The sequence below is a fragment of the Elephas maximus genome, chromosome 1, assembly GCF_024166365.1.
Source record: "Elephas maximus indicus isolate mEleMax1 chromosome 1, mEleMax1 primary haplotype, whole genome shotgun sequence".
Lineage (NCBI taxonomy): Eukaryota > Metazoa > Chordata > Mammalia > Proboscidea > Elephantidae > Elephas > Elephas maximus.
In genome coordinates this window covers 77544714-77567392 of record NC_064819.1, presented here as the reverse complement: position 1 = coordinate 77567392, position 22679 = coordinate 77544714, and the positions used below count along the sequence as shown (strand labels likewise).

The 22679-nt window shown below is 41.5% G+C and overlaps 1 protein-coding gene and 1 long non-coding RNA gene across 4 annotated transcripts in view; one reads left to right on the top strand and one right to left on the bottom strand.

The window, feature by feature from the left end:
* Window positions 1–913: 913 nt before the first annotated feature.
* Window positions 914–15849, bottom strand: ZNF391 (zinc finger protein 391). 2 transcript variants are annotated; one of them, XM_049886019.1, is made up of 3 exons: window positions 15472–15849; window positions 7900–8011; window positions 914–7144 (listed from the first exon to the last, which is right to left on the bottom strand). In XM_049886019.1, exon 3 carries the CDS (start codon window positions 7042–7044, stop codon window positions 6007–6009), a length of 1038 nt encoding a protein of 345 aa, XP_049741976.1. In that variant the 5' UTR covers window positions 7045–7144; window positions 7900–8011; window positions 15472–15849; the 3' UTR covers window positions 914–6006. The 2 variants fall into 2 exon arrangements, with proteins under 2 accessions (XP_049741976.1, XP_049741985.1); XM_049886028.1 differs by having other exon boundaries at window positions 7900–8008.
* Window positions 15850–18290: 2441 nt separating this feature from the next.
* Window positions 18291–22679, top strand: part of LOC126077115 (uncharacterized) — a 30495-nt gene continuing 26106 nt past the window's right edge. The window contains exon 1 of one of the 2 annotated variants that reach the window (XR_007517660.1): window positions 18291–18369. This is a non-coding gene — a long non-coding RNA (uncharacterized LOC126077115). Of the gene's footprint in view, window positions 18392–22679 lie in introns of both variants that reach the window. The other variant, XR_007517659.1, reaches the window with a different exon arrangement.

Below are 22679 nucleotides of genomic sequence, written 5' to 3'. Positions count from 1 at the left end.
TTTTTACAGATAGGTGCAGGCTCCGCAAAAATTCTTTATTTAGAAGTTAATTTTTGTTTTAATGTTTTTAAATTGCATAGAGTTTTTGTAGGTGACACAGTTTAATGGCTTTTGGCAACAAAGCTACCATATGTTTCCAAACATTTTGTTAAATAACCACTTTCTCAATCTTTGTTAAAACGTCACCTTTACGTTGTTTATTACTTTTTTAATCTTCTAAATAACATACCACCCTCAGCCACTTTTCATTCAGAAGTTAGTAAATCTGAAGGAATAGTTCTCTTGTAAAATAAAACCGCACAACTCACCTGCTATTCCCATAACTCTGTAGTAACTAAACATTTCCTCCTTCTCACAACAAGGTGGCGTACTATTCCGGGTCTCGCTTTACGGTTGCCCCAGCTGCATTCACGAATTAAGCCGTGTTCACACCCTTTCTCACGGAAGGTAAAGCCAGAACTAGAAGCCACATGTGCCGACCCCTAGTTCTGTACTCTCTTAAAAAAAATAGTAAGCTATTGGTTTAGAAAACAAAGCGAGTCCAGTGGTAGGCGAGGCACTCACCGGCCCGGCTCGGCCCTCAGCCGCGTGCACCCAGGGGGTGACCTCGCCGACTCTGGGTGACGCTTGTACTCCGGCGGTGCCGTAGACCGGCGGGCCAGTGGGCCGGCCGCCGCGTGGGGAACCTAGTTGGACCACGCTCCGCAGGCGACGCAGCACCGGTCCCCTCCGAGCTCTTTAGCGAATTTTGCTTCGGAGCACTCCCCCCAACTCCCAGGAAGCGGGAAAACGGAGTTTGGGAAGGCCGTCCGCCCACGTCCCAGTGGCTTCTAGCAGTAACCCTCGCGGCCATTGTGACTCGCGGCTGCACACGACAGTCTCCGTCTGCCTACGGCGGCCGTGAAAGGACAGGAGCACCTCCACGCGTCTCCTTACTCCATTGCGAATCCCGAAGGATGGGTGGGGCAGGTGGGTATCAGGCAGCAAAGAGGAACGGAGGCGGTGGGCCTCAACCAGTGTCTTTATCTGGCTACTCCCGAGGGCTCGCGGAAAAGCGCCTAGATGGGAGGCCTCTAATGTAGGGGATTATTTTGAAGAGGCCCTGCTTCAATGTGAGCTGCTTGTTGTTAGGGGCCGCGGAATGGATCCCCGACTCATAGCGACCCTATATACAACAGAAGGAAACACTGCCCGGTCTGGCGCTATTCTCACAATCGTTGCTATGTTTGAGCCCATTGTTGCAGCCACTGTCTGTGTCAATCCATCTCCTTCAGGGTCTTCCTCTTTTTTGCTGACCCTCTACCACGGATGATGTCCTTGTCCAGGGACTGGTCCCTCTTAAGCGTGAGCTTAATCACAGTGATTTTGGCTGCATCTGTTTCTCCTTAAAATAGGACCGCCCACTCCGCATCTCTCTTACCTTCTCACGGGACTCCATTACCAGAAATTCCATCATAAATTTTTGGTTCTCCTTGTTGACTTGTTAAAGGTGCAGGTAACCAGCCATTCAACCTGGACTTTTGTGTTTTTGACTAACTGGTGCGTGTATATCAGAAATCCCTCCCTGGCTGCACTAGTAATTTACATGAAAATTAAGTAACAATACCAAATAAGGAATGTAGCCACTGGTCCCTCTCCTTCATTATCCGTATTTAGTCACCAATTTCACTAGCTCTTTCCTTCATTGTTTCCTCATCTGTGGCTGCTCTCCATTCCCCAGTATATTCTAAAACTCTGCTTCCCACCTAGTTTCTGCCTACTATCTCTCACTTCTAAACCATCTTGTCTCCTGTACCAGATTTTTGCCAAACTTAATTACTGTGATTAAAAACCTCCTGTCATTCCCTCGTAGTTATCCAATTCCAAATCAACTTTCACACATTTAACATCGTTAACACCCTGCCTTAGGCAATTTAGTCTCTTCATCTACTGCAACACACCGAGGGCATTTTCTCATCTTTATGCCTTTTTTTTTTTAATGCCTTTACTGACACAGTTCCTTTTCTTTTCCAGCTCTTGCCCAGCTGCCAGGGTTCAGCTAAAGAGGTCCAGTACTTAAATCAGAAGAACTGGGGACAAATCCTGGCCCTTGGTGGGGCAGTGGTTAAGAGCTTGGCTGCTAACCAAAAGGTTCAAATCCACCAGCCGCTCCTTGGAAACCCTATGAGGCAGTTCTACTCTGTCCTATAGGGCGGCTATGAGTTGGAATCAGATGGCAATGGGTTTGGTTTTTTGGTTTTAAACTTCAAGTAAGAGCCCTGGTGGTGCAACAGTTAAGCTGTCAGCCACTAGCCAAAAGTTTGGTGGTTCAAACCCAATCAGTGGCTGTGCAGGAGAAAGAGCTGGCGATCTGCTTTGGTAAAGATGACAGCCTAGAAAACCCTATGGGGCGGTTCTACTGTATTATATGGTGTCGCTATGAGTTGAAAATCAACTCGATGGCAGCTAACAAAAACTGCAGTTTCCACATTCTAACCTGTGGTGACTCAAATATATGCAAAGAACTTATCTTCTGCCACCTGGTAACACTTGATTATCTGATATACTCTACAACCGCTGCTCCTTCTAACCTCTGGGCCTCTTTGGGCCTTCTACTATGAACTAAATATTTATTCACTGGAGAACCTACGGTTTCCTTGATGTTGTGGAGGATATATAATTTGTTTACTACTGAGGGCATTGTGTAATTACTGTATGAATATAAAGGCCAGTGGAGAAATTTATCTTAAATCTAAATATTAGAAAAAGTTATGCTTTCCTTGAGGAATGGACCCCCCCTTTTTTTTAACAACATAAATTATCTCCTGACTTTGGTTGCCAGAATGCTCAGCTTGTATCTCAAACTGAATAAATGCGTCAGATACCATAGCTTATCCTGATCTTGAGCTTCTTGGCATTTTCTGCCTTCTCTAATGCTGATTTGTATGTGTTTTTGGTTTTCTATCTTATTGTACTTATAAGCTGTCTTCTATAAATTTCAATACCGTTTAGTTATCAAAAAAAAAAAAGACAGCTATTACTTACTATGACAGTTAGGGGAGGTACCTTTTAATTTATTTCATTGGTCCTAGTTTCCAGTAATTACTGGTAATGGAGTCAAAGACCTGCAGACAAAGAGGTAAAAGGCTACTGGTAGATGTGAAACAGTGGAATCATAACAACTTAGCATTTATTGAGCACTTACTATATGCCAGGCACTGTTTTCATCACTTCACATGAATAAACTCACTTAATCCTTACAACCCCATGAAGAAAAAGCCAAGGGGTCAGCATCCCTTGAACTCTAAAGAAGAATCCGTCCCAAGAGTAAGTGTTGTTAGGTACCATTGAGTTGGTTCTGATTCATAGCATCCCTATGTACAACAGAAGGAAATTCTGCCTGGTCCTGTGTGATCCTCACAATTGTTGCTATATTTGAGCACACTGTTGGCAGCCAGTGTGTCAGTCCATCTTGTTGAGAATCTTTTTTTTTTTTTCATCCTCGTAAGTAATGTACATAATTCAAGGTAGGACAAAAGAGCCCAAAATATTTATGAGATTTTCTTGCCATTCAAAAGACAGAAGAAATAGCACTGTTAAATCAAACCTTCCTGGTTTAGATTAACATAAGAGTCCAAGTCTGCATGGTATTATGTATTTATTACTGGCACTTATATTTAAGACAGTTTCTAACTTCAAACCAGCTTATGGAATAGCACACCCGAAAGAACCTGAGAACAGAATAAGAAAATGTTGAATGAAGTAGAATAATGCAGAGCATCACTGCAAAGGATCTCTAAGAAGGTGTGAGACTGAAAGTATCACAAAGGAGTCAGGACTTGAGCAGGGCCTTTTAGAAAGGGTGAATAGGACTTCTGGAGGTACAAAGGAGAAAGTAGGACATGTAAAAGGGTGCCATGGAATAGTTTGAAAGAAAGCCAAGTGTAAGAAGAGGGACAAAGGATAGGCCTGACCACATGTGCAATGTTTTTGTTTTGAAGAGTAATGGAAAATAAAGGTAAATAGATCTAACTGTGGACGGCCTTGAAGATAAAGGAGTTTGAAGCTTTTCCTGAGGACACTGGGCAGCTGTGGACTATTTCTGAATAAAGTGGTAGCTTAGACAAGCGGTTAGATAAAGGCAGGGATATAAGGACAACAACAAATGCATTTACTGTAGTAATCTAGGCCCAAAGTCCTGAGGACTTGACAGCAGCAGTAGGAATAGAGAGAATGGAATCAGTTATTGAGCCATTTCAAATAAAGTCAAGCAAATTTATTACAGGAGATAAAGAGGAATCAGTAAACACTAATTACAGGGCATTTAGTGTCTACTCAGCACTCTGTGATATTTTATCCCATTGCCTGCTGAGTCAGTGGCAACTCACAGCGACCCTATAGGACAGAGTAGAACTGCCTCATGGGGTTTCTAAGGACAGGCTGGTGGATTTGAACTGCTGACCTTATGTTTAGCAGCCAAACTCTTGACCACTGCATCATGAGTGCTCCACTAATACAGCGGTGGTTCTCAAAATTTATTGTATCTAAAACAAGATTTCTGCCTTCAAGAAGGTTATAATCTAGTTGAATAACCTCAAGTATTATAACCTGGTAAAATGAGATTATTCTGGTCTAATCCTTGCCCAAAGTCACAGAGCTGATCATTTGTAATTATAGATGTGCTGGGAGGTAGAAAAAATGGTGGATACCAGGAAAAGATCAAGTTTTAAGGCATGTAAGAATAGCCAAGAAAAAAAAAAAAGTGGCCAAAAGTGCCATTTTTTTTTTTTACTTTTCAATAACAACTTCATTGAAATGTAATCCACATACTGTACAGTTTTACCCATTTCATATGTACAGTGAAGTAGTTTTTAGTATATTCACAAGATTGTGCAACCACCAGCACAATTTTTTTTCCTTATTTCTTTTTAACGAAAGTGCCGATTTTATTCAAGCTGGAAGAGGATTGAGAAATAGTCACTGAGTTTGTCTTTCAGAAATCAGCTTTACAAGATTAGTGAGGGTCAAAGCCAGAGGGTATATGTTTCATGAATTCTGTAAACAAAACCAAAAAGCCTGTCACCATCGATTCTGACTCATAGTGACCCTATAACAAAAGAGAGATTTAAAAAAATAAAGTAGCAATTGGAAGCATTTTTTTTTTTTCAAGATAATGGAGGAAATAAACATTGCTAAGATTTTTAGGACATACTTGATAATGATGTGATAAAATAACACTAGGATTAGTGTGAGTTATACTTTAATGAATATATGATATAGCAAAAAAAAAAAAAAAAGTGCGGTACAGAGGAAGAAGAGAAAAATTTGTCCTTATAAGTTTGGAAACTGAACTTGTCTCAACACTATTATCCCCAAATTGGTGATCCTGCGCTGAAGGCTACTCCTTTTCTTCTGCTACTGGGGTCAGCAAGTATGAAAACACACACACATACACATACAAGATTTAAGGGAAGGAGCTGATGTGGTTGGGATACAGAGGGTTCACTGGTTGTTTGGGGAACCAAACCAGACCAGTTTTTGTTGAGTTGATTCTGACTCAGCTATTCTACAGGACAGAGTAGAACTGCCCCATAGAGTTTCCAAGGCTGTAATTTTTACAGAAGTAGACTGCCACATCTTTCTCCTGTGGGAAGGCTGATAGATTTGGACCACTGACCTTTCAGTTAGCACTGAACCACTGTGCCACCAAGGCTCCTTTTGGGGAGCTAAGACCCAAGACAAGGTAAGGAACTGCAAGATACCTGTGAGGCAGTTCTATACTCTAAGGGTGGAGCCCTCCAGAATGTGACATTCAATATGTTAGGTTTTTAAAGTCATCCCCTTGATGTATTGATCACTCAGTTAAAAAAAAAAAAGTTTGAAACTGGCTTATACTTAGTAAAAAAGAAAAAAAAAATTTTTTTTTATAGTTAGTAGGAAAGGAAAATTCAAACAAGTTTTTTCCATCTGTGGGAGGCTATGGATATGTGCTCTTGTGCTAACATTAATAAAAGCTCAGGTATTATATTACTCTTTAGTGTGAAGTTGCTGATGTCTGATTAGAGTTGAACTCTGACTGAAGGCTTTCCCACAGTCATTACATTTGTAAGGTTTCTCTCCAGTATGAATTCTCTGGTGAATAATAAGGGATGAGCTTCGACTGAAGCCCTTTCCACACTCCCTGCACTCATGGGGCTTTTCTCCAGTGTGGATTCTCTGATGTTCAGTAAGTGATGAGCTTCTACTGAACACTTTCCCACAGTCACTGCACTCATATGGGTTCTCTCCAGTGTGCATCCTCTGATGTTCTATAAGAGATGAGATCCAACTGAAAGCTTTTCCACATTCACTGCATTCATAGGGATTCTCTCCAGTGTGTATTCGTTGATGCTGAATTATGGTTGAACGGTCACTGAAGGCTTTCCCACATTCACTACATTTGTAAGGTTTTTCTTGAGTATGAGTTCGCTGATGTTGATTAAGGTTTGTGCTCCGGCTAAAGGCTTTTCCACATTCACTACATTCATAAGGTTTCTCTCCAGTATGGATTCTCTTATGTAGACTAAGGTGTGTACTTCGGCTAAAAGCTTTTCCACATTCACTACATTCATAAGGTTTCTCTCCAGTGTGAGTTCTTTGATGTTCAATAAGGTGTGTACTTCGGCTGAAAGTTTTCCCACATTCGTTGCACTCAAAAGGCTTTTCTCCACCATGGATTCTACTGTGTACAATAAGGTCTGACTGGTAGTTAGCTTTTCTACATTGATCGCATTTACAAGGTTTCTTTTGTGGGAAGAGTTTCTGGTGTTTAATTGAGTCTGAATTATCTTTGGAGTTTTTCCTAGATATGTGGGATCTATCTCCCTTTGGAATTTTTTGTTGTGTATCTGTGTTTGAGCTCAGAATAAATTCACTGGACTCTGAGCCTCTCTCTCCAGTGGAAATTTCCTTGAGGGTCATTGATACTTTTTTGATCTCTGTTTTCTCAAAAGAGGACTTCATCTGTGCAGGACTTTGTGTATGCCTTGATAACTGGCCCTTAATTTTACAGGCTTCTTCATTCATATTCCCTCTGAGACTTTCTATTGCTGGCTGTGAAAACTTGAGTTCTTTAGGAATAGCCTGATTGGTGTCAATGCTTTGGTTTCAGTTCAAATCTCCCCTTCTGAAAGACATTTAAAGTGTAAAAATCACCTGTATCCACTGTGGAAAACAAGGGAAGCAAACTAGAATAAAAAGGACAACTAATTTGCAATTTATACACACTAGAAACTTTTATCTGGGGAGAAAATAAAAAGGGACAGTGGAAGAGACATGAACAAGGCCAGAAGAGATAAAAATACAGAGTTTTTGCAGTGGGTGAGCATAAACACATCAAGAAATATGGGAGGACTGGGTAATATGCTAAGCCCCTAACCCCCAAAATGGAAATGAGCAGATATACCATCTGATGAGCAAAGAGTAGGGGATGAAAAGTTAGAACAAGCTGTTATTGTACCCAATTCATCATAGGAAATGAGAGAAAGGAAAGGGATTAGAAAAGTAAAGACTCTGAAGTGCAGAAAAGATGACTCCTCAAAAAGCAAGTAGTGAAGATGTCTCTATCAAGCTTGAATGCAACCATTTTCTTGGCATGTCTGAGAGAGGACAAAATTTCATAAATGCTATTTACAACACTGTGACCCCCACCTACCCCTTAATCCTTCTTTTTACTAGTTCAGTTATTCTTCTAAACAAATTTATAATCATAGACCATCAGAGGTTTTACAGAACTTAGAGCTCATCTAGGCCAACTCCCACACTTGACAGACAGAAAACCAGTTGAGTAACTTGCCCAGGCCACAGCTAATTATAAGAGCTGAGACTAGAACTCAAGTCTCATAAATATCAATTTGGTGGTCTTTTTATGTCACAACTCACCTAGACAGGTATTTCTGGGCCCTGTCCTCTTCAGCTCCATGAAGATTCAGTATCCACCATTGTTCTCCCTCCAACTGGGTGATCATGTCCAATTCACGTGCTTGGATTCCTACTGATTGGAAATGATTTAACACAAGGCTGTTGCTGCTGGAGACACAAAGCTATTCTGAGCTCAGTCTCAATGCTTTGATATATAAAAAAGGTAGGGCGTAGTTTCCCAGGAGCTGCGGTAGGAAGGACTCAAGAAAGTGGGTATTTGAAAGGGGCTAAAATTGGATTCCAAAAGATAGGTTACATTCCCCACCCCCCACCCCAAATGAAAAACCACCTATAGAACTTGTTACTCCAGATATCTGGGCTTTACCTCAGACCTAGTAAATCTGATGGAGCCCAGGAAGCTGTGCCTTAAAAAGTTTGTGTGACTTGACAAGCTGAATTGTCCAAAAACAGCCTTAAAAACTTACTCTGGGTTGCCTAGACAATGTGCTAGCTGGGACCAGCCTCCCCACCGACATTCCTCTCCTAGCAGAAGAGTCTAAACACAAACTCAGCTTCCCATAGGCCCGGTGGATTCCCTCCTTGTCAAAGGGGCCAAAACTTCCCATGGATATTAAGATTCCCAGATACTAGACACATATGGTAGACACAGAGACTCCACTGAGAAAGTTTATACCTTCAAAAAAAAAATTTTTTTTTGAACCCTAACTCTGAAACTTGGAGGTGCAGTATCTGGAAAAAGCCCTTCTTTGGCCTGCCTGTAAGCATTTTATTTATTCATTTTCTATTGTGCTTCAGGTGAAAGTTTACAGAGCAAATAAATTTTCTCATTAAACAATACACAAACTGTTTTGTGACACTGGTTGCTGTTCTAAGAATTTATAAATATTAACTTATTAATTCCTCACAACAGCTTGGTGCCCCTTGGTTTGTCGTACTCTGGGGGCTTGTGTGTTGCTGTGATGCTGGAAGCTATGCCACTGGTATTCAGATACCAGCAGGGTCACCCATGGAGGACAGGTTTCAGCTGAGCTTCCAGACTAAGACAGACTAGGAAGAAGGACCCGGAAGTCTACTTCTGTAGAGTAATAGCCAGTGAAAACCTTATGAATAGCAGTGGAACATTGTCTGATATAGTGCTGGAAGATGAGCCCCCCAGGTTGAAAGGCACTCAAAAGATGACTGGGGAAGAGCTGCCCCCTCAAAGCAGAGTCGACCTTAATGACGTGGATAGAGTAAAGCTTTTGGGACCTTCATTTGCTGATGTGGCATGACTCAAAATGAGAAGAAACAGCTGCAAACATCCATTAATAATCGGAACCTGGAATGTACGAAGTGTGAATCCAGGAAAATTAGAAATCGTCAAAAATGAAATGGAATGCATAAACATCAATACTCTAGGCATTAGTGAACTGAAATGGACTGGTATTGGCCATTTTGAATCGGACAATCATATAGTCTACTATGCTGGGAATGACAGCTTGAAGATGGTGTTGCATTCATCGTCAAAAACATTTCAAGATACATCCTGAAGTATAACATTGTCAGTGATAGGATAATATCCATACGCCTACAAGGAAGACCAGTTAATACGACTATTATTCAAATATATGCACCAACCAATAGGGCCAAAGATGAAGAAATAGAAGATTTTTATCAGCTGCTGCAGTCTGAAATTGATGAACATGCAATCAAGATGCACTGATAATTACTGGTGATTTTAATGCGAAAGTTGGAAACAAAGAAGGATCAGTAGTTGGAAAATATGGCCATGGTGATAGAAACAATGCTGGAGATTGAATGATAGAATTTTGGAAGACCAACGACTTCTTCACTGCAAATACCTTCTTTCACCAACATAAACGGCGACTATACACATGGACCTCGCCAGATGGAACACACAGAAATCAAATTGACTACATCTGTGGAAAGAGATGATGGAAAAGCTCAATATCATCAGTCAGAACAAGGCCAGGGGCTGACTGTGGAACAGACCATCAGTTGCTCATATGCAAGTTCAAGCTGAAACTGAAGAAAATCTGAGCAAGTCCACGATAGCCAAAGTATGACCTTGAGTATAGCCCACCTGAATTTAGAGACCATCTCAAGAATAGATTTGACGCATCGAACACTGGTGACCAAAGACTGGACGAGTTGTGGAATGACATCAAGGACATCATCCATGAAGAAAGCAAGAGGTCACTGAAAAGATAGGAAAGAAAGAAAAGACCAAGATGGATGTCAGAGGAGACTCTGAAACTTGCTATCGAACGTCGAGCAGCTAAAGCAAAAAGAATTGGTGAAGTAAAAGAGCTGAACAGAACATTTCAAAGGGCAGCTCGAGAAGACAAAGTAAAGTATTATAATGACATGTGCAAAGAGCTGGAGATGGAAAACCAAAAGGGAAGAACATGCTTGGTGTTTCTCAAGCTGAAAGAACTGGAAAAAAAAAAAAATTCAAGCCTCAAGTTGCAATAGTGAAGGATTCTATGGGAAAAATATTAAATGATGCAGGAAGCATCAAAAGAAGATGGAAGGAATACACAGAGTCATTATACCAAGAAGAATTAGTCGATATTCAACCATTTCAAGAGGTAGTATATGATCAGGAACCAATGGTACTGAAGGAAGAAGTCCAAGCTGCTCTGAAGGCACTGGTGAAAAACAAGGCTCCAGGAATTGATGGAATATCAACTGAGATGCTTCAAGAAACGGATGCAGTGCTGGAGGTGCTCACCTGTCTATGCCAAGAAAGCTTCCTGGCCAACTGACTGGAAGAGATCCATATTTATGCCTATTTCCAAGAAAGGTGATCCAACCAAATGTGAAAATTATAGAACAATATCATTAATATCACATGGGAAAAAAATTTTGCTGAAGATCATTCAAAAACGGCTGCAGCAGTGTATCGACAGGGAACTGCCAGAAATTCAGGCCAGTTTCAGAAGAGGACATGGAACCAGGGATATCATTGCTGATGTCAGATGGATCCTGGCTGAAAGCAGAGAATACCAGAAGGATGTTTACCTGTGTTTTATTGACTATGCAAAGGCATTTGACTGTGTGGATCATAACAAACTATGGATAACATTGCAAGGAATGGGAATTCCAGAACACTTAATTGTGCTCATGAGGAACCTTTACATAGATCAAGAGACAGTTGTTCAGACAGAACAAGGGGATACTGATTGTTTTAAAGTCAGGAAAGGTGTGCGTCAGGGTTGTATTCTTTCACCATACCTATTTAATCTGTTTGCTGAACAAATAATCCAAGAAGCTCGACTATATGAAGAAGAACGGAGCTTCAGGACTGGAGGAAGACTCATTAACAACCTGTGTTACACAGATGACACAACCTTGCTTGCTGAAAGTGAAGAGGACTTGAAGCACTTACTAATGAAGATGAAAAACCACAGCCTTCAGTATGGATTGCACCTCTACATAAAGAAAACAAAAATCCTCACAACTGGACCAATGAGCAACATCATGATAAATGGAAAAAAGATTGAAGTTGTCAAGGATTTCATTTTACTCGGATCCACAATCAACAGCCACGGAAGCAGCAGTCAAGAAATCAAAAGACGCATTGCATTGGGCAAATCTGCTGCAAAGGACCTCTTCAAAGTGTTCAAGAGCAAAGATATCACCTTGAAGACTAAGGTGCGCCTGACCCAAGCCATGGTATTTTCAATCGCATCATATGCATGTGAAAGCTAAACAATGAATAAGGAAGACCAAAGAAGAATTGGTGCCTTTGAATTGTGGTGTTGGTGAAGAATATTGAATATACCATGGACTGCCAGAAGAACAAATAAATGTGTCTTGGAAGAAGTACAACCAGAATGCTCCTTAGAGGCAAGGATGGCGAGACTGCGTCTTACATACTTTGGACGTGTTGTCAGGAGGGATCAGTCCTTGAAGAAGGACATCATGCTTGGCAGAGTACAGGGTCAGCGGAAAAGAGGAAGACCCTTAATGAGGTAGACTGACACAGTGGCTGCAACGATGGGCTCAAGTATAACAACGATTTTAAAGATGGTCCAGGACCGGGCAGTGTTTCGTTCTGTTGTGCATAGGGTCGCTATGTGTCGGAACCGACTCGACAGCGCCTAACAACAACAAGAACTTGATGACAGGGTACTAGTATTATTCCTGTAATACAAATAAAGAACTTGAGACACAAAGAGGTTAAGTAATTTGGTCCAAGGCCAAGTGATAAATCTTGAACTGAAACTCACTACACTACACAGAATTGATTGCCTCTCAACAGGAAAAGAAAGAACACCTACATCACACTGTCCATTCCTGTTGCCCCTAAGTGGCCAAGAAACTAAACTCAACTGATTCCTGCAGGTAGCCCCTGGAAGGCTGCAGTAAGCACCCCTGTCTATATAGTCTAAGAATTAAATTCTCCAAGCCCCACTTAAGTGCCACCTCAGTGCAAGCGGCTTGCTAGCACAATTCAATGAACCATCAGATGAGGCCCCATGATATAAGCATTGATTTGAAAATCTGGATCTTGGTCATAGCTCTGTTGGTAGATATACAGAAACCAGGGAAAAACAACCAATCTGGGTTTCATGCCACCTCATTTGTAAAATGAGGAGACTGGACTTGATTGTTTAGTCCATAGCTATCTGATTCCTGTCAGTTTAATTTAAGATCCTAAACTCTGAGACACATGCCCATCTGGCTAGACTAGAATAAGGATAAGACTAGGGAATAAGGAATAGAATAGGGATAAGACTAGAATGAACCTACTGTTTTTCAGATCCCCAGAGACATGTGATAAACCTCCATGTTTCAAATGAAACCAAGAAATAGGTCAATAAGGCTGTTTTCTTCAATCGCCTAATGATGAAACAGAGCGAGGGAGGGTGGAGGAAGATACTAATAGCAGTCTGCAGGCAAATAGGAATAGCCCACACTGGAAAAAATTTGGCAGACTCACTGAAGAAGGGAAGTTTTAGGGAAAGAAAGAAATGTGTCTCAGCTTGGCAAGATGACACAAACTTTCAGAAAAGAGGGAAGAACCCTAAACTTGTGTGGGATGTATATCTTATAGTGAAGTAGACAGTGACCTTTCCCTCTTCAGCCTCCTCTTGGTCAAAGGCAGAGCTAGTGAAAGAGGAAAGACTGTCTTATCCTAAGACATTCAGAGTCACCAGTCTAGTAATTCCACTTTTGGCTAGCTGAATAAAACCTGAAGGATTAAGAGGTAAGATGAATACCTAAAAGTCCCATCCACTCCCATACACAAAGAAAAGGACAATGGACATTCATGTCTGGGTTTAAGTTCCTAGTTCTTTGATTATGAAAGGGAAAGGGGATGGTTTGGGGCCAAATCCCTCCAAACTCCTTAGGCGATCTGAGGCATATAATTAAGCCTATTTGTCAATTTCCTCACATGTGGTAAGAGTTCAGTGTATGACAGTAGTAGTCCCTTTACTTCCTCCTGAAGGTCAAAACACAAGGCAGCTGACACTGCTAGAAGGCAGGTGGTGACACTGCTCCACCACCATAGGGCTGTGCATCCTGGGGAAAGTCACTCGCCTTTCACAAAACTTGGCCCCACTTTGTAACGGTATTAGAGCCAAGAAAACCCTATGGAACAGTTCTACTCTGTAACACATGGGGTCAACATGAGTTGGAACTGACTTGATGGCAATGGATTTGTTTTTTTGTAAAATAGCCTTACTAGTACTTGTCTTTTCTCACAAAATTTTGTGAACACTACAAGTTAAAAGATGGCACAGCATTTCAAAAAAATGAGTATCATTTTTTGAAAATATAAGGAATATATTATTGCTGAGGTCACCTCAAAGCAATTAATTTGAAAATTGTGATGGTGTACATTTAAGGATGACCCCCTGTTTGTCATACTGTGATGGCTTGCATGTGGCTATGATGCTGGAAGCTATGCCACTGGTATTTCAAATACCAGCAGGGTCATCCATGGTGGACAGGTTTCAGTGGAGCTTCTAGACTAGGACAGATTAGGAAGAAAGGTCTGGCAAAATACTTCCAAAAATTAGCCAATGAAAACCCTATTGATCAAAACAGAATATTGTCTGATTTAGTGCTGGAAGATAAGCCCCCTAGGCTGGAAGGCACTCAAAATACACAGTGGCCACAAAAATGGATTTAAGCATACCAATGAATACGAAGATGGCTCAGGACAGGGCAACGTTTAGTACTATTGTACATGGGGTCACCATAAGTTGGAGCCAACTTGATGGCAACTAACAACATTTAAGGAAGGATGCCCTCAGAGAATTTGTGAAGTTGTCTTTAGTAGCTGCTGGACTAAAGCATGGGCAGATGCTTTCCTTTTCCTTGCTTTGGAGGATGCATATGAAATGGGGAAGGAAGGGCTGATGTATGTGACAGAAGTCTCAGGGAGAGCCCCCAGATACATATTGAAGAGGCCAGGAGGCCACTATCTCCACAAGGTCAGGGTCATTCCCTTATCCAGATTCCAGCCAAAGGGTTTATTCACCATGATGTGGAAAGTTTTCTTTCCTTTCTTCATCTTTTAGTTATTTGGGTCGCCACTTCCTTAATACTTTACAGATACTATATCCTCACCAAAGCATTACCGTCTAAGTAAAGTGATCACAAAGTGCTGCAACAACAGCAGACACTATCTGCTCCTTTATATGACTCTAACTTTCCAGCCCTGGCCACCTCCTGTTACCCTAACCATCTGAAATTCTTTTGATAGTGCCACTTCCTCCTATAATCAATTCTTGATCCAGGAAGAATTCTCCCTTATTTCCTGCCCTCTTCAGTCTGAAGAAATGACCTCAGTTGGAAGGAAACATGTTCTGAAGGCTCTGAAATAGCCCTTCTCCCCGTGCTTTGCTTTGTGGCACTGGGATGACTCCTTTCTGAGCCTTTGCCAACTTAAAAAAGAATCAGAAGGAGGCCTTGGTAGCCTCAGTTCAAACCCTACAACAGAGTTCCAGCTCTACCAAAAGGTTATCTTCAGGCAACAACGCTCACGAAAATTGGTTCAAAATAACAATAACATGCACCCACAGAGATCTACAGAATTTGCTAATGCATCCACCAACAAATAACACCTACAATATTTAAATGCCATCCTCCATCATCAGAACCATAAAATACAGACTACCACATAAAGTAAAGGCTGGGTAACTTCAAGGAAGGTATTTCATCTCTGTGTGCCTCAATTCCTTATCTGTAACTTGAGGATAATTACCCTACATTATCTCATAGGGTTGTTGCGAGGATTAAGTGAGTTAAATGAAGGTAAAAACTCTTGAGGCAGTGCCCAGCACACTGTAAGCACCTGGAAACACTCATCCTAACCCGGGGTACAGAAGCCTTTCCTCGACCAGCTAGAGGACGGCGGAACGCAGTCCCGCTCTTTTCCATCCACCAGGGGCACACCCGGGAAACACCACGGGCTGTCACAGCAGCGGAGAGACTAGACTGAGCCCGCCCGCGCGACTGGGGCTAGGCGCTGCCGGGAGGCGCTGAGCAGCGTCCCTGCTGGGGGAGGCGCCTCCCGGGGGGACCTACAACCCACACCTCCCGTGGCCCCCTCACCCGTCTCCTTCGAAGGAAAGGGTGCTTCTGCACGACCACTCCTCAGATCCTCTAGGTCCACCCGCCCGGGCGCCGGGTCCCCCGCGCGCGGCCTCTGGCCGTGCGCACGAAACTCCGAACACATCTCGGGCGGGACCCGCGCCCGGAGCGGAACCGGAGCGCGCAGCGTTTGTGGAAGCCGGAAGGATTAAAGGGAAACCCACGCGTCGACCCGCTGCTCGGTCTAAAGCCCACCAACAATCTCAGGGTCACAGACATTCAGGTCCCTGATCACCCCTGCTCCGTATGCGGGGCCAGTTATTGCCCGAGCAACGGCTGGGACCGGATAGTACTGGCGTAAAGGGTTGTAGAGCAGAGTTGATACCGAAGGTCCGCAACAGACCCGCAGCCGAGACTCTGCGCCTGCGCCTGCGCCTGCGCCGAAGAGCCCTTGTCCTGCTAGCAGTGCTCTGACTCGCTTTCCTGGAGGTCTTTGCAAATTGATTAAGTATACTATGGCTGTTAAAAAGTCAACAGTTCGAACCCACCAGGCACTTCTTGGAAACTCTATGGGACAATTCTACTCTGTCCTTTAGGGTCGCTATGAGTTGGAATCGACGGCAACGGGTTTGGTTTTTTTGGTTTAGTGTGTGAGAAGCTGAGAAGTTGGTTCTGGAGGCCTGAGAAAGCGAGTCTGCGAGAGCTTCTGAACACCTTAATAACGCTCTGCCAAATATCACCCGTAACAGTGGTTTGTAAAAAGGTTTTTTAAAAAATTAATAGGCTTTATTTTTTAGAGCAGTTTTACGTTTACAGAAAAATTGAGCAGAACATTCAGATTTTCCACATTACTCCCCTCTCCGTTTCCCCTATAGCTAAGATCTTGCATTGGTGTAGTGTATGAATAGTTTTAAATGGCCTACACAAATAAACCACCTAGAGAACTTATTAAAATACAGATCCCCAGGCTTCATATTCAGCGATTGACTCACTTACCTGAGAGGGTCCCAGGAACGCTGCGTTTTCAGTGGGCATCCCAGCTAATTCTGATGCAGGTGATCCCAGGCCATTCCTGGAGAAACAGATGCTTCTTTGCAGTCTAGGTGCTTAAATAAAAATTAAGTACAGGAGACTTCTCCAATTCCATCTGGAGACATAAAGATGAATAACATCAGGATTCTACCCTAATCTAGTAGATTAAAGAAAAAAAAAGACATTTCTACAGATATTAATATAAGATAGTGTAGTAACAACAAAAGCAATACAGTTTGCTCCGGGAGTTCAGAGGGGGAAAACCTATGGTATGAAGGACAATTGGAGTGGTTTGGTTTAGCGAAGGTTTAATGGAAAACATAACAAACTGCAACCCTAAAAAAAAGTAATGAACTTGAAGAGTGGAGGCCTGTGCAAAGCCGTGGGTCTGGATATGACAGCTGTGTTCAAGTAGGGTAGAATGATCCAGTTTTACAAAAACATGAGGTGAGTATAGAGGAGCAGGATCCAAAACATAAAGCTAGAAGGGACCCTGGATGCGATCTAATTTTATCATTTCCTTTTACAATTGATGAGGTGACACCCAGAAACAAGACTATTATTTAATCTTACGTTCTTTAAGGGAGAAGGAATTGCCTAGATGTAAGGAGTTTAGCAGCAAAAGGAGACCAATTAGTTGGAAGAAGAGGGACAATAAAAAGTTTTGTTTTAAAGACAGGAGATATGCTGTTTATGACACTTAAATTCCATCATTCTATGTGACCTCTAGCCTTGGTGGCACAGTGGGTAAGGCTTGACTGCCATCCAAAAGGTCGGCGGTTCAAATTCACCAGCTGCTCCTTGGAAACCCAATGGGGCAGTTCTATTCTGTCCTATAGGGCAGTTGTGGGTCGGAATTCACTCTACGGCAACGGATTTTATGTGACCTCTTGGAGTGTTTATTTATGTTTAAAATTTGGGGGCTGCAGAGAGAGACATTTGAAACTATTTGAAAGCAATTTCTGTGAATCGTAAAATGGAACTTTATGAACCTTTGTCAAACTTTAAGATTTGTCCTGTTAATCTGTTCCTTCACAGGAAAGAAAAAATTTGAAATTAAACTTAATATAATGGTTTTCACTCAACAATGGAGATGATAGATTGACAAATCTGCCTATTCTGTCTCTTGGAGATGAATATGCCACGAGGATCAATTTTGCTAGAAGACTGGAAAATAGAAGCTATTATGTCACTCTTCATTAACTGTGACAATAATATGTAGGTATACGGTTTTTTGTTTTGTCTTTTTTCAAAAATGCAGTACTGTGATTAAAAATATCAATCCATTATTTTTAAACTTTTTTGGACTACAATATTTATTTTAAAACTTTTACTGGCATAATTATATATACAAGAAGTTCAATTAAAGGACATTTCTATTATTTTTTCTGTTCCAGAATTATTACTGAAAACACTTTTCTTGTATAGAGGAGAAAAGTGTTAAAAATTATCCACTTTGTATGTCAAATGTGCTTGGTTGAGGGTACCCAGGTTATCTTCCTAATTAAAGTTAATGGAACCTGAGACTATTCTGTCTGATGCTAGTCGTTATCCCATGCGGCAGAGGCCAAAGGCATGATGGGGAGGATAACCCAAGACCCGCCGCTAGGAGAAAAAGGAGCTTCCCCAGTGTTCCCAGCGCTTCTCTCTGTTCCTGGGTCGCAGCCGCGGAGTCTCCCCGAGAGCTGAGAGACCCATCCTGGGAATGTCGCCAGGAGCGGTCGCCATGGAGACGCCCGCCCCGCCCCGTCCCCCAGATCCGCGGCGCAGATCCCGCCTTTTGGAGAGGATGAGGCGCACAGTCTTCCCCGCGCAGCGCCTCTTGTTGCGTCATTTCCCGTCGCCAGCCTCTATTTTCGGACGCGTCGGCCCGTGTTACCTGGAAGGGTATGTGTCCAGTGGTGGTCTGGTTAGTATCAGCCGGAGTCCTGGTTTACGGTCACCTTTTCCTACGTTAAAACGAATTTTCAATGGAGAATGTCCCACTGTTGGACTCGAGGTGGCGGCACTGCCGCACTCGGGACGGAGTGGCGGGAACGTCTGGATGGGTCACGACGCTCGAAGGCTTCCGCGCGCCTCCGTTTGTCGTCTCGGGTCCTTTCGCCAGTGTCCGGATTGGTTTGGGCCCGGTGTGCTAACTTGTTTCCTTATCAGTTGTCCACCTTTTCCTTTTTCTTTGTCGGTTTTCCTAGAGTGTGGGATCAAGTGCTTGAACCTCCGTCAGGAGTTTAGCACCGAAAGGTGGGCTCCATGTCGTTCTCTGATAAGGAGATCTGTTGGGAAAAACTAAGTGTGCCTCTTTCTCTTTGAGTGGTTTAGGGGAATCATGCTTATTCTTCAGTAACAACACCATGCACCTGCTTTGCGTCCTTAAAATGGGCTCAGCCATTATTACGTCCTGAAGTAGGAAGAACTTGAATCTTTTTTCTAGCCGCGAAGTGAAGATACTGGTTGGGCAATTTCTCATTGTTTCGAATCTCCAAATCCCAGTCAGGACCATGGGAATAAAACGGGTCCACAGAGTGAAGGCATGGAAACTATTTTCAAATAAAATAGGAAATATCACAGTAACATGTGTAGAAAGGGGATGTGTTGTTTCATAAAGCTTCTTTGTTTTTACTTGTGTGTACTGGGCTGTAAAATGTTTGTGGTGGTCAGAAGTTAAAAAGATGCTGGTGGTGTTTCCAGTGAATTACAGGAAGAGACACATAAGACCCGGAGACCACCCTTTGTCAGAGTTTCGGGAGATGTCCTTTGTAAAACAGAATTGAGTCATGGAATTACTGGCAGATGGACAAAATCAGCTGATGCTGAGGAACACTCTGTCTTCCCAGGGAAGATTAGCAATTGGATCGGGGCATAATACCCAGGGATTAGGGAAAATGCAGTGAGTAGTGTTTACAGACTTCGGGACCCCTGTGAAGTATGAAATCAGTTTAGTGGTTTGCAACAGTATTAAAAGAAATAGCAAATATGTCTGTTAGTAGCTAATACATACACATAATGAGAATAACACATACAGTAGCAAACATATACCTGTAGTAAAAATAACTATGTTTTTGTAAAACTTTTGTCCAGTTAGACATACAGACATGCACACAGACGAGTTTGTAGGAGGTATAAAGTAAAATGACTTCTTTCTGTATGGCAAAAAAGTACCTCACTAGTAGATGATTAAACTGAAATGCTTGAGGGAACAAGGTGAGGATAAATAAAACATGAGAGAAAGGGGCTGATGTTCTCGAAATGAGTAAGATGTGGACATTTTAGGGATTGTGGAAAAAAACAACTTATTGCTGTTGAGTCAATTCCTACTCATAACAGCACTATAGGACGGAGTGGAACTACCCCGTAGGGTTTCCAAGGCTGTTAATCTTTACTAACACTGCCACATCTCTACCACATCTTTCTTCCACAGAGTGGCTGACTCTTAAATTGAAAATCAGGGAAATAAAAGTAACCCTAGTCTTAGAATGTGTCTTTTGTCAGTAAGTATCGCACCTCCATATTTTTCAACATTTCTATATTAGCCACTCAGTCCCTTGGTTTAGAGAGGAAAACAGTAAATGAGAGGAGAGTTGGTAAAAATTATATACAATTTTTAGGTTCTCTCTCCCCCACCTCTCCTCTAGTAGTATGTCTTCTCCTGAGGAGGGAATTATCCTTTCATTAATCTTAATTAAGGTTTCAATTATTATGGAGAGTTTCCAATACACAAAAGTACAGAGCTTTGTTCAGTGAACCCCCTTATACCAGTCACTCAGCTCCAACAACCAACAACTTTTTGCCATTGATTTTTTTGTCTTCATAAGTGTTGCTGAGATTGGGTAAATCCTATAAAAGGAAATTGAGACATTATCATGTCTCATTTTAGAAAGATAGCCTGAAGTCAGAGGGGCAGAGATGAACCTATAATCTGGGTCTTGAGAGCCTTCTTCCAATCTTTCTATGGATCATATATCTGTGTTTGTATCATATTTTATCAGTCACTTTATTTAAAGAAGTCAGAAGTTTTGTTTCATTTCCCCATTTTCTTGTAGGGTTAGAATTGGAGTAGTAGACATGGGGAGAGAAAATATTCAGGGCCGTATTAAGTAAATTAAATGAGGCATAGAAAAATCTGTTCTTGCTATATGTGCTTGATTTCTTGTGTAGAGTAGGGAGGTCTCTCAGTATCACTGCTTCTTTGAGGTTATCACTTCTGATACTGTATACTTTCAGCCCCTTCCCTGAAGCCAGGGCCATTAACTACCAAGTCCCAGTCTGTGGTCAATGTTTTGGCATTTATAGTTTCATACTGATTTTGTCTGTGAAGGCCTCTTTTCCCCTCTGCATTTTCTTGAAGCCTTTTCAGCCTGGCCTCCTACTGCTTTCTGCATCCATAGGCTTGCAGTGGTAGTAGGTGGTCTTTGGGAACTCTCCTAGAATTTGTTTCTTATTTCTCCTCTCATTATTTCAAAGTTGGTAGTATAATGTTGAAGTCATGGGTCCTGAATGGTTTTTATTTGTTCTTGTTGACTTTGTGGTATTTTGGGAGGGTAACAGGGAGATTTGGGATTTGGCTACTGACCTTGTTCTCCAGACCCAGAAGTTCCAGAAAACGTTTTTGGTAAAATTTAATATACATTCATGACAAGAACACTTAGTAAGTTAGGATTACAAGGGCACATAGTTAATTGCATGATGGGTATTTACAAACAAAACAAAATCCACAACAAGCAATATACCTTGATGTTGAAATGTGTAAGATTTTCCTTTGAGTTCAGGAACAAGACAAAAATTGTTTCCTATAGCATCACTTCTATTCAGCCTTGTGCTGGTGGTCTTAGCTAGTATGCTAAGGCAAGAAAAAAATACAAACATTAGAAAAGAAGGGATAAAATTATTCGTGTATGATTAGATTGTATACATAGAAAATCCAAAAGAACAAATTATTAGCATTAATAATTGAGTTTAGCAAGGTTTCTGGACACATCATCAGTGTACAAAAATGAATTACACTTCTGTGTACCATCACCAAGAAATTACAAAATGAAATTAAAGGATGCTATTTGTAACCAGGAAAGTACTGAAAACCTGGTAATAAAGCTAATAGAAAATGTTTACGATCTCTGTTCAGAAAACCATACAATGTTATTGTGAATAATTAAAGAGGATTTAAAAATAGATGAGGGGTTATATTCATGGATTGGAAGTGTTAGTATTGTAAAAATATCACTTCTCCCCCAAATGACCCCAAACTGGAGTGCAAATCCAGTTTGAACCTTGGTGCAGTTTTATGGAAATTCCAAGATGATTATAAAATTCATATATGCCTGTTGCCATCAAATCAATTCTGACTCATAGCAACCCTTTAGGACAGTAGAACTGCCCCATAGGGTTTCCATGGCTGTAATCTTTATGGAAGCGAACTGCTACATCTTTTCTTCGCTGAGCGGCTAGTGGATTTGAATTGCTGACCTTTCAGTTAGCAGCCAAATGCTAAACCACTGAGCCACCAGGGTTCCTCTTAAATTTATATATAGATATGCAAAATCCAATAAATGCAAAAGTGAAGAAAATTGGGAGAACTTGCTCTACCATCCAACACGATTTGTTATAAAACTACATTAATTAAGGTGGTGTTGGCACAAGGATAGACAAATAGATCAATAATGTAGAGAGCCCAGAAATAAACCCATGTACATATGGCTACTTGATTTATGACCAAAGTGATACCACAAACAGAGGGAAAAGGCCACTCTTTTCAATAAATGGAGTAATTGGAGAGCTAAATGAGGATGAAAAAAGAAACTTACCATTTCACATCATAATCAGAAATCAATTCTAAGTGAATCGTTACACTAAATATGGGATGGAAAACAATGAAGTTTCTATTTCTAGTACATCAAATAGAATATCTTTATGACTTTCATACAGAGAAAAACTTAAACAGTACCGAAGAAATCACTAATAGTTAAATTGGACTGCCTTAAAATTAAGAACTTTTCTTTATCAAAAGACACCGTTACGAGGGTGTGAATACAAGTGCAGAGAAGATAATTTTGCAGCACATAGTACCACGAAAAGACCTATGCTCAGAACGTATAAAGAACTCTAACAAGTTAGATAACCCAGTAGAAAAACGGGCCAGAGAGTTGAATAGGTACTTTATTTAAAAAGATGCGCAAATAGTCAATAAACATGAAAAAGCTGTC